Source organism: Leptinotarsa decemlineata, unplaced genomic scaffold, assembly GCF_025532065.1.
Source record: "Leptinotarsa decemlineata unplaced genomic scaffold, Ldec_3_MD MMD2_P_RNA_scaffold_12, whole genome shotgun sequence".
In the NCBI taxonomy this organism is placed as follows: Eukaryota; Metazoa; Arthropoda; class Insecta; order Coleoptera; family Chrysomelidae; genus Leptinotarsa; species Leptinotarsa decemlineata.
The window spans coordinates 12,118,364-12,130,901 of record NW_027412526.1 but is presented as its reverse complement, the minus strand read 5'-3'; the positions used below and the strand labels follow the sequence as shown (position 1 = coordinate 12,130,901).

General features: G+C 32.4%; 1 protein-coding gene across 10 annotated transcripts in view; it reads left to right on the top strand.

Moving 5' to 3' along the window:
* Window positions 1–12,538, top strand: part of Msp300 (Muscle-specific protein 300 kDa) — a 409,159-nt gene that overhangs the window by 276,364 nt on the left and 120,257 nt on the right. For 9 of the 10 annotated variants that reach the window (XM_074174300.1, XM_074174298.1, XM_074174299.1 and 6 more), the window contains 3 exons: window positions 7,663–8,473; window positions 9,213–9,371; window positions 10,768–10,980. In XM_074174300.1, coding sequence (XP_074030401.1) covers window positions 7,663–8,473; window positions 9,213–9,371; window positions 10,768–10,980 — 1,183 coding nt within the window. Of the gene's footprint in view, window positions 1–2,466; window positions 2,635–7,662; window positions 8,474–9,212; window positions 9,372–10,767; window positions 10,981–12,538 lie in introns of those variants that run through there. The other variant, XM_074174314.1, reaches the window with a different exon arrangement.

Genomic DNA, 12,538 nt, shown 5'->3' with positions numbered 1-12,538 from the left:
TATAATATCTAATGGGCATCACTTTGAACAATTTTTATGACTTATTTCTAGGTACCTACCATTCTTATGAAATGATTTATCAAGTTATATTATTTACATTGTTATTAATTAAAGATTTGTTTTCGAATACACCTCTTTCAATTTCGCAATTGTTTCATATTCAAAATGATTCCTGACTGAATTCCACAACTCAAAATTAAAACCATTACTTCGAACACCCAAAATTTTGACTAATTTCCATGTGATCTGATGCAGAGAGAATAATTGTATGAGATATTTTTAAAAATAATAGTCGTTCTCAAGACTTTACATTTTAAGCAATAACTCAACAACGCCGTAACCGACTTTCAAAAACCAAACATGAAATGATATCAGAATTTAACGTAGCATCTGAATATGTAATGATATACAGGTCGTTCTATTTTAAAAAATGGAATTTTGGTCTGTAGCACCTACACCAAACACCCTGTATATTTAAAAATTATATTAAAATATAGCTCTCATGAACTCCTAAAACTTTTGTATGAAACATTTTTGTGTATCTCCTTCAACAAACCAGATATTGCCTGTCACATAAAATGTGGGACACCCGGTATATATATATATATATATATATATATATATATATATATATATATATATATATATATATATATATAGAGGAGAAGGTAGTCGTTGCTTTAGGAATGGAACCAACAAATAATGGGGCTAAGCAGCAAATGAAAGAGTACTCTTTAAAGTTTGTCCAAGCTTTCGGAAATTTAATAAATTGTTTCCATCATCAGGGATGCTACAATTTGAGGGTGTAGGTAATATTAATATATAATTATGAATGGTTAGACTTACAACTTTTTGAGGATGTTTCATACGATGGTTATGTAAAATATTGGACACAACATGATGGATGAACATTGATACAATACATTTATAAAACTGGTTAAAGGATGTCTAATATTGGATAAAATATTTGTGAAAAACGTTACAGTTTAAAATTATTTTGAAGGAAGAATAATGTCACATGTCGAAATTTCACAAAACATTAAATTTGGAAGGATTGACAGATAGTTGACATGACATATGTTAGTGGTTCTAGTGATAAAAGCTGTTACCAACTTTAACTTGTAAAGAATAATTTTTTTTTTGGAAATTTCTACCTGTGCAGCTTTTTTAAAGTGAATGTAGGATAATAACATTTGGATTAAAGTATAAAGTACATTATTCTATTAATGCTAGATTGGGTGAATTCATTGAAACATTGTTATATGGATTTTTATCTAACGTCAAAAGATAGGAATATACCTCACTAAGATGATTAATCTTAGGTATTAATCTGTTTTTTTGTTGATGCAATTTTTATTTTCAGCAATGAAGGCCATTTCAAGAAAGGACCTTTTTGTTAAATGTGTTTCACTAGCTAAGACCTTAGTGGCATCAAAATTCATATGGTGGTCAAACTTATTGACATGTTCAGCTAGAGCACATCTTTCAGGATGGTGTCTACAATCGCTTTTGTGAGAAGTTATTCTGGAACTTAAAGTTGTTGACGTTTGACCAACATAGATTTTGTAGCACGATTGACATGGAATATATTACATTTATTCGAGAAGTAATGAGGGGTTTATCTTTAACTCTGGTGTGTAAAGTTCTAATCGTGAGAACTGCTTTGGTGGCTATTTTAATATTGGGCAATTCATTGAAAATTCTAGAGAGTTTGGGGGTGATCTCCTTAATGAAGGGTAAAGTACTATAAAAAGTACTTATCTATTTATTTTTTGATTTTCATGGAATTCTTTTCCAGCAGATAGACTGCAATAACCCTTCCAGATATATATATATATATATATATATATATATATATATATATATATATATATATATATATATATATATATATATATATATATATATATATCTAAATCTACCGAAATCTACCGGCGAAAAGACATCTACTGAAATTTTCCAATTTGTATTGAGAATCTACCGAAAAACTAGAAATCTATCGCATGTGGCCACCCTGCTAACAACCCTTTTCACTAGGAATAGTTGACTTTTTGAAGTAAAAATGAAAATGGAAATATTCATCACAGAGCACCTACATGTTCTGCGGTTTTGGTGCATGAATTGCTCCACTGAAAATCAATACTTCATCTTTCATTGTGAAAGTAAAAGTGAACATGAAGATGAGTGTATGGTTGCATAAATCCACCTTAAACGACCTATCGCGAACCATGTTGTACGCAAATGAACCGTCCCAGGAAACGTTGCATTTTACGAAATTCTAACGTGCGCCAAATAAACCTATCGAAATAACGAGCGTAACGTAATATGTGGGTCGTGCGCACAGCGGCGTCGCGACGCCTCCGAAATCACGTCGCCGTCGCCGGCATGGATTCGAACGCGAACTGCAGTTTGATCAAACTGGATGGCTGGATAGCATACCTGCTGCTGGGGTCAACTACCACCTGGTACCGATTTTCTGTTCATACGATATATCCCACCCCGATCAATTGTTGTGACGGACAGTGCCCATATTTCGGTTTTTCACGCGAAAAATTTGTTTCATTACCGCGTGGATACAGTGTATTACGTAAAGTTTTATTTTGCAACTGGAGTTTGTGAGCCGGTGATTCAAAGGTGATTTGTTGGATTATCTACGTAAAAAGTGACCGGGATCATAAATGACAAGTCTCCTTGGTAATGAGGACGACGGGGTTCAATGCACCCCTCCCGAAATTATTTACTATTTTTTCATACGTCTGAAATTCCAGGATATTCTGGCAATAAAAGTTAGAGATGATAGATGAAATGCCAGAAGTTGCATTTTGTGACGTCTTGTCTAAACATAGCACAAGAAAGTGATAAAATATTACTTCATAGCATCCACGACTTGCAACGAAGCCAGCAACCTGTGTTACCGTTTTAGTACTTCAGTACTAATTATGTACATTTGAAACCTGAAAATAATTTTTCAGTACTTTTCCAAAAAGTTGACCATCAGACCGATAGTTGACTAGCTGGTCAAATACTTTTTTTATATTTTGGCATGACATATGTATTAGTACGACATGAAATCATGATCATTCATAGAAGGGAGATTTTTAATTAACAGGTCAACCGATCATATTGGATAAGTTTACTAGTTTATATATTTGTCATTACTTTTTATTATTTTATAGTTGAAGTGACATCGTGAGCAATTAATATGATTACTGATGACAAATATAGAGTAGCCAATTAAAAAAAATACATGCATGCGCTCTACGAAATGCTTATCCAATTTTTTCCATTGTCCCTTTTTCTTTTTTGTCCACCTTTTGTCACCCAATCATTTATAATTATTGAATAAAAACTAAGTATGTTGGAATATGTTGCCTGTTTACTGAAAATATTTATTACTGACGGATTCGCTTTATTAGTACTCTTGTGAGTTTCAGTACTTTTTTATTCGCCCTCTAGTACTTTTTTCAAATGATCACGGCAACACTGCATGCAACTGATCATTCCATGCATCGATTGATATTGCTTTTCATAAACTATACATCACGATTTGATCCTCACAAACAAGTAAATACGAAATTCACTACGAACAAGCTACTGAGATAGCGAAACCTGTAATATTTTTTCGAAAAGAAAGTGTGTGATCAAACTCTCTTTTTTGCTTACAGAAACAAAAGAACATTTTTTTCACAATTTTTACAAACATTGTTTGAAGGTGGTTGACAATGTTTCGTGGTGTATTTCATCACTTCGGACTTCCGTTGTCTAATATAATATAAATTGATTTGAAATCCCTGAAAAAAATTAAAAAAAGATCAACCAAAAATATCAATTTTATTAAACAAACAACTTGTATTTTATTTCTTCCTAATTTCATTTTTTTTTGTTTTATAAAATTGTTATTTTCGGTTAATTTCTTTTTAATTTTTTCAAATCAATTTATATTATAGTAGACAATGGAAGTACTTTACAAACATTATTTTCCACCGATGTTGGCAGATTTAATTTTTCTATGATGAATTTAAATTGTTGAATGGCCAAAGTATCATTTTTTTCTCATTTTTTCTCCTTACGAATAATCGAGGGCATCAACAATCAAAATAATAAAACATTCAAGTCCTTAAAAGATTAATAATGGGATGAATGCTTGAACAAGCATGGTTATAAAAAAAGCAACAAAATATTAGAAACTAGGAAAATGAAGATGTTTAAAAAAATTATTCAGATCTGATAATTACGTTAATTTTTCAATTCAATGAATCATTTATTTCATTTCAACTTATGGATATGTTTTATTATTTTTTTGTTCAGTGGAGTTTCAAGAAAAGAATTGTTTCTGTCATCGAAACAGAATTGAGATTTTTCTTTTTTTCCCACATTTTTTTGTGTAATGATGTAGTAGAAAGCCAAAAAAGCTCATTTCTCAAAACAAGTCTCTCCTAAAAATATAGGCTTTCCAATTTAGAATTGAGATATTATGATTTTTATTACGATTTTAAGTTTCTGCACATACGATACACTGACTTGATAGATTTTTGTAACGGACAGTACCCATATTTCGATTTTGTTCCATTATCATGTGAATAAAGTCTACTGAGTAGTTTTATTTTGCAATTGGAGTTAATAATGAATCAGTGATTCAAAGATGATTTGATGGATGTTTTTGTTGTCTACGTTGGAAAATTGAATGATAACCGTCCTTGATGATGACAGAGTTCAACACACCCCTCGTAACTAACTCGTTATCATTCATAATCGACGTGTTTACCAACACAGGACATTCTGGCAATAAAAATTGGGAATGCAAGGTGAAAATACAAAAAACGCCAGATGTTGAATAATATGATGTCCCGCCTAACCGTAACACGGTTAACCGATTCCACGAATTTTCCAAAAGTGTAACATGAAAATTAAATGAAACCAGCAACAAATCGTTAGATGAATTCATTGATATTACAGCAATTTATGTAAAATATTTATTGTGATCAAGGATCATTTCAGTTGATACATTTTCAAAATCCAGTAGAACAAATTGAAAAACAAATTTTATTAAAATTAATTTGGATGCCATATTCAATTAATGAATTGTTCGACGATAGAGCTGCCACAAAGTTGAATATGGATATTTTTTTTCAAATCGACCTCCCCCATTTTGTACTGACAGAAACAAAATTAAATTGTCTCAAATTCATTTAAGTATTGCGAAATTTTTTATTGAAACAAAATTCACCAGTGTTGGCATTTTTTTTGAAAATGACAAATTTTTCATTCCTTTCTCCATTCTTCATCCAGCAAACTCTCTCTCCTCTCTCTTCAGGAATAATTACACAATGGAACAATGAATATAATAAAACACGTATTTCAAATGAATATAATGGAATAAATACTTGGGTAAACATAGTTATTGAAATAATGAAACATGATACAAAAAATTAAACATTCGGTGTAATTCAAATGTAAAAATGAAATATATAGGAATCTTTGAAAATATGTGAAAATAGAATAAAGATATTGCAATTTCAATTATTCATTTTGTCTGTTCAATATTACATCTAAATGTTTTCAGTTTGTTTTTGATCAAAATGAAGGTTTCGAATCGTTGGAAATACACTATCGAAAATAAATTCGTGAATAAATAACCACTGAAATAGATATGAAATTCGCAAATGATTTCATTATTCCAATAATTTCTCAGCTGAATAATCATTTGCTATTAATAATAACTGTTTCTATTATGTTATGTCTACCTGAAAATGAATAGTTTTCATTGAGTATTCATTGAGAGCTATTGAAGAAAGCACCCCAATGAGTAATGATGCGTACGATTTCGTGTGTAAATACAGACGTCGGTTACATTTTGAATAATCGACAGGAACCAGTTGCTTACTCAAAAATTCAACACAGAAACTAACTTTCGGCTTGTCAGAAGTTGAATTTTTTTTGAAATGGTCCACTTCATGTTGTCTAGTTTTCTTACAGATGTACCTAAAAGTAAAAACCAGTATGAGCTCATTTCCTAATTAATATTTTCATTGCAGTGAATGAATAATAATAATGGCAGATGCAGAAGGCTGTCCTTCTGCACTTGCTCAGGACACATGATTTTCGGTTCAGGGCACATGATTCTCGGACCCAATGATCACTTACCCCACGGTGTGAGGAGTGGCCGTTGGTTGGGGCTTTGGGGGATAGGACCTGACCAGCGCAAACTACGGTTGAAAATAATAATTACAATAATGTGCCTTATGTAGTCCTTCTCGACCACCAGAGCAAGACGATATTTGTTGTGATTTTTCAACTCCTGGACGAATATCGTCCGAAAAGAGGAGAAAAACGGATAAAATGTCTAGATTTTCTCTTCAAACTCCGCCGACTCTATCCAGACCACTCTGTCAAAATGATTGTTCTGATTATTGGAGTCCTTGGTGGAGTGATGCCCTCTCTATTCTCGAATCTTAAAATCATACCGGCTTGCCGCACTTAGGCAGAAATTCTAGCCGGACAGATGCAGAAGGCTGTCATTCTTGGCTCACTGCGCTTGCTCAGGACACATGATTTTCGGACCCAATGATCACTTACCCCACGGTGTGGGTAGTGGTCGTTGGTTGATAAAGCTTGTGCCCCCTCCCGAATGTATCGGGGCTTTGCAAACTACGGAAAAAAATAATACATTAGTTCAATGTATAAGTTTGAAAATTCTAAGACGAAACTACAGTAATGTTAGATACAAATGAAAGTGGAAAAATCATAGAAAGTTCCAATTTTCATTTTTCATGATGATTTCCTACCACGTATTACCGGCTACATCCATCAATTTATAATAATAGGTCTTTATTTCTCATAAGTTATGTTTTTATAAAAATTACATCAATACTTAACCTTTTACATGGTAATTACAAGAAAACGCCAAAGCTCAGGTGATCAATATATTTTATGAAAAGTACATTGACCTCTGTTATTATTCTTAATGGTTGTTGAAAAATCAGCTAATGAAATAAAGCCCACAAGAACATTTCAAATGGATTTTTGTTTTACTATTTCACTGCTGCTGTCACTGAAATCTGTCACAATGTTTCCATATATTGCAATTAATTTGATGGTTATTTATAACTGGAACAATTATCAATAGATGTAACTGTTCTTATATGTATCGTTATCATTGTGTATATTCCTGCATTATAACTTCTTGTTGCCACCTAATATTTATAAATTTCAAATCTATACTTCAAACTAGCTATTGTTTTTTCAGAAAAGGAGTCTTAGACACCATCTATTTTGAATCTTGCTCAAACTAATATCTAAGCATTGTCACATTCAATTTTTTTGAGCGACATAATTAAATGAAAACGCAATAATTGCTTTCCATTGGATGGTATTTCGTTAAAACATGTTGAAAATCCTGCATTTCTCTTGGCATCTCATGCATCCCATTTTTAGCATACCAGTCTGAACCAACTGATGATTCAAATTCCCGATTTAAATAAAAAATATCTGTTTGATGCCTCTGCGCGTAATTTTGGCACGGTTTGTGAGGTCAGAAATTAAAAATAGTTCGCCCAACTGAGTCGCAACAAAATTTCGCGGTGTCGTCGTGAACAAAAACACGTTCCACGTTGTTGATAATCCAGATCGATGTATTTATATTTCAACTCTTTTTTGTTTCAGGCTTTCGAATAGTTTGAAAGAAAAAGTCGAGAAAACTAAAAAAGACTTGAAGGAAATAGAGCGAGCTCTGATCGACATAACTCAGAGGAAAACCGATTTGAATAACCTCAAAGAGAAAGTGATTAACTTCTACGTCTTCCACGAGAATATCTCTCGTACAGAAAAAGACTTGAAAGAACTCAGAACAGAAGTGGACAACAAGATAAGAGACGTTGTTGAGTTCAGCTCGTCTCTAAAGAATAGATACAACAATTCCCAACACTTGGTACCTTCAGATATCGCTCAGGAACTGAACCAACTTGAGCTCCTTTCAGAATCGATAACAAGCGCCATGGACGAGAAGGACAGGGAGTTCAAAAAAGCCCGGACAGTCCGAACAGACTTCACTAGTGATGTAGACGAGCTTCAAGCTTGGATGAAAGATGCAGAGCTCAAGGTCCAAGATCGATCGATTGAACCACAACTTCTACACGAGCATCTCCAGCAAATCCAATCTGAACTTGGAGGCATGGCCGATAAGTTGGAAAAACTCACCAAAAACGGTAGGATAATCATCGAGAAAACCAAGGACGATGAAGAAAAGGTGATGGTGCAATCGACCATCAACGATTTAACGGATCAGATTGCACAGGTGAGATCCTGGCTGGACGAGAAGAGACAGCAAGTCGGAGAAACTCTGGACGCTTGGCAACGGTTCCTCACTCTGTACCAGGCGGTTATGCAATGGGTTCAGGAAAAGAGACTGTTCCTCAAGGAACCTCTACACCTTAGTACCTTGCAAGAGGCTAAGGTGAAACTGCATGACTACTCGGTAAGTAGACTCATTCTTGACCCTATCTGCAAAGAGAGTTGGCATTTATATAAAATTGCTTACATATTTTTCATTTATTGGTTTGTAGTTTATTATTGAATCATATATTATACGATAGTTATAATGATTTTATTAACTACTTCTGCTCAGGGATTGTGTCCCTGAATTGAAGAGGATATGATTGTGAAAATGGGCAAACATATTTGTCATGGTCTGTCTGAAAAACAAATATAGCCTGAATACATAGCTTGTAATTGATGCATTTTGAACCATCTGAGTGATGAGAAGGTGATTTCTTGTGATCTGGTCATCGGAACAGTCCTTGAGAAAAAAGTTGCAATCTTATTGTTCTCTTGTTCTCTTGTTGAGAACCGCAAGCTGATGTATCTTCAAGGAAGTCAGTTCACCGAATTAATTCTGGATAAAACTTCTATAATGAGGAGTTCGAATCACCTCCTTTGAATGAACTAGAAAACAAGGATTATTTCGAATAGAAATCCACATACTTACTGATTTTTCCTTATACTAGAAAAAATATTCTGTTCTTTTTCGACATAGGTTCTACTGAATTGGTTTTCAAAATGAATCTAGAACTGATTGATTTCATAAAAATAGACTCTCTGAATTATAATATATCAACCTTATTTTGTCTTTAAAGATTCACAATGAATATCAACAAAGTTCCCACTATGTTCAACTCAACAACAAAATTTTCAAATTCTAATTTTTATTTCTTCAGAACGCCGTGAAAAGTTGTAAAAGCGTCACCAAGAACTTGAGCGATATGGCCAAAGAATTAGAACAAATCGGCAACGTGACAAGCGTTGGAGACCTTCCCCATAAAATGGAAGAAGCTGAAGAAGTCAAGACGGAAGTAGAAGCGATAATTTTGGAGAGGGTATGTTTAATTTTCTCAAAGCTTTCAAAATATTTCGATTATACAACTTCTCTAATCGAATGTGTAGGATGGAAAAAATTTGTGGTATCAAGTTGTAAAATTTATCTATCAACATTTATTATTACCAAGAAATATACAATGTTTATGAGGGGATAATAAACAGATGTCATAATTTGAATCGAAATTATTATAAGAAATGTGAATATTATTAGAAAGAAAATGATAAAAAAGTTGGTCGTGCAGTATATATTTTTTCAGCTAATTTTTCAATTTGGTCAATGGAGTTGTTTCAATTTCAGTAGGTGAACTGTTGTAAATGTTTATTTCATGATAGTCTAATGATTTTGTTACAAATTCAGTCTTGAATTTTGCAGTTTTCAAGTTATTGGATTACCCAGTACCATACTTATGAGCACATATATGAATTAGCTACAGAAGATAATGAGGAATATTTCTTCGTTTGTTTTGACGAGTGGATAAAAACACAAATATTTCTCAGAAGAGATTGTTTCTAATCATTATAATCTATCAGATAACTACACAGTATCGAGAAATTTTAAACGGAAATAGATATGACTCAAATAGAATGTGAATATATTTCATTTTATAGTTATCAGGAATTCATTCATTATTACATTCAAGACAGAGTACCTAAGCACCGATATGAAGAAATACGAGTATTGAACATAAGCTGATCACTGAAATTACTAAAGTAAATAATAAACATGGATGCAATGGAAACACTTCTTCCACACACCATGAACAGATAATTTCATCACGTCGCGTGTTTCGCTAACCAAGTTAGCATCATCAGGAGATGACTGAAAGTTTTTGATTGAATAACGTTTTAATCTTCTGATGATACTAACTTTGTTCCGAGAACTTGCGTCGAAAATACTGATCTAGTTTTAGTGTGGTAGTTGAACGTTTTCATTAGATTCCTTTAAGTCCAGAGATTTTACTTGAAGGATACATTGAATCTGCATTTTATAACTGGTAGGTAATGTTAAACATGGGATAATTTTATGTTTAGTTTTCTTTCAAGTTTTTGATGGGTTTAGATTTTTGCATATCATTATTCAGCAGTTTTTTGCATATATTTTTGTCCGTGTTAGGACTCACACGTTAAAAGGTAAGACCTCGTTAGTCCTTAGCTCGCACAAGTTTAGACCTTTGAGAGTTGTCGTTCCTAGAGGTACGACAGCTGGTTTACGGAAAAACAGATTTTGAACAGATTTTTCATTCATGTTGAAATATGTTCAATTGAAATGGTTTCCCGTCTACCAGCTGGCGCCCCCTCTGAACGACAACCCTCGAAATTTGGGTGAATTCAAATGCAATGAGTAATATTTCGAATTTTTTGTGAGTAGATCTAAAAACACTTTTTATGTTTCAGAATGCTTTGCTTCAAGAAACCTCGGAGGAATGGGAGCAATGCGAGAAGAAAATCAAGGATGTTAGGAGCTGGATAGAAAAAACTAAGACAGCTCTTGATTCTCAACAGAACAAAAAGAAACCCTTGAGGGACCAACACGGTCTGCGAGAGAAAATGCTCGCGGACATTCAAATTCAAAAGACTAAAATTTCGCTGTCTGTTGAGAAGTTACAGGTAATTCAGAAAAGTGTAACCAAACTTTACAAAATAAATTATTATAATAGTATTTTAAACAATGGCGTATTTTTTATAAGAGGCAATGATAAGAAAGTGATTAATAATGAGAGAGAAAATTGTAAAAAAAATATTTTCATAAATTTTTCACCAAAAAACTTTCTGCCTTGAAATGATTTAAAACATTTCCGCTAACAGCTTTTTTCACGAGCAACCTCAGAAGTCCTCTTAAGAGTTAGGCGAGTTCCAAAAATACTGAAGGGTTATGATTACAATCAATGAATTACTGAGTGGATCTTTATGTATGGAATGCCAATTTTTCTAATCGATTGATCTATTTTTGGAAATATCGATGATTATTCATTGTGCAAATAAAAAAAATAATAGACTAGAAGGCAACATTGTTTTCATTTTCTATTTATTATTCTTTGAACTCTTGAGTTTCTATGGACGAAATTATTGATAAATGAGAACAATATTATCAGTGGAACTATTTCGGCCTTTGATTACTGGAATCAAAATTAAGTCAAAATTATGTTGAAAATGTATATATCCTAATAATTGATATTCCAATGAATAGATAACACAAATGTATTTCCATGCAATGTTTATAATACCAAAATATAACAGTATATAAAGAGCTTTGAAATTATTTCAACTGAAATTAGACAATTTTTTTCGATTTTTTTTAATAGTTCAAAATAAACTATTTGACAGTTCAAAACCATTTCAAAAACTTGATTGGTTGCTGATATTTGATTGAGAATTCAAAAGCATAAAATTTTTGCATACCTTGTTGAAAGGTCACTTTTCCCAATCACCAGAAATACACTAGATGAAACTAATTAGTTTTCTTCATCTTTGTTATTTTGAAAATTCAATCTAATTTTGAAATTGATGAGAGATACTCGTTTGCTAAAATTTTTATACACACCACACCAAGATGAATTTTGGTCTAAGTATTGAGCGCCAATAAACGTTAATGATGATTTTTTCATGATTTATCAATAAGTAGATACGGATGCCCTCTGAAACAAAATGCTACAGACGCCAAAAAGGAAACAAACTTATTTCAACGTCATAAACATTTGTATTCAAATGTTGTTCAAAAGTGTCTTTTCAATATAGAAATAGAGTTATACTTCAAAAAATTAATAACATACGTATTCATTTAACATAAAAGTTCATTCAAATATATTTGTTTTTTCTGTATTGATGTTTTGCTTATTTTCAAGATACAATCACTTTGATCTTGTTAATGAACTATCTTGTAATGAACCACCATAGTAGGAAAAATGCAAGAAAATACAAACTAAAGAAATCATAAATTCATGTTCTTTGAACTGAATTTCAATTGATCACTGCAAATGAAGGTATTGAGTTACCTCCGAAAATTCTTGTATATTTTAAGTTTCCTTTTTCGACACTTTGTCTCCTCAACTATATTTTATTTTGATATTCTTTCTCTACATTCAACTCTGCTTTTTCTGATCACTGTACTTTGTTTCTCTTTTTTCAATTAATTTGAACATTTCTATTTAACATTTATAGATTTCTA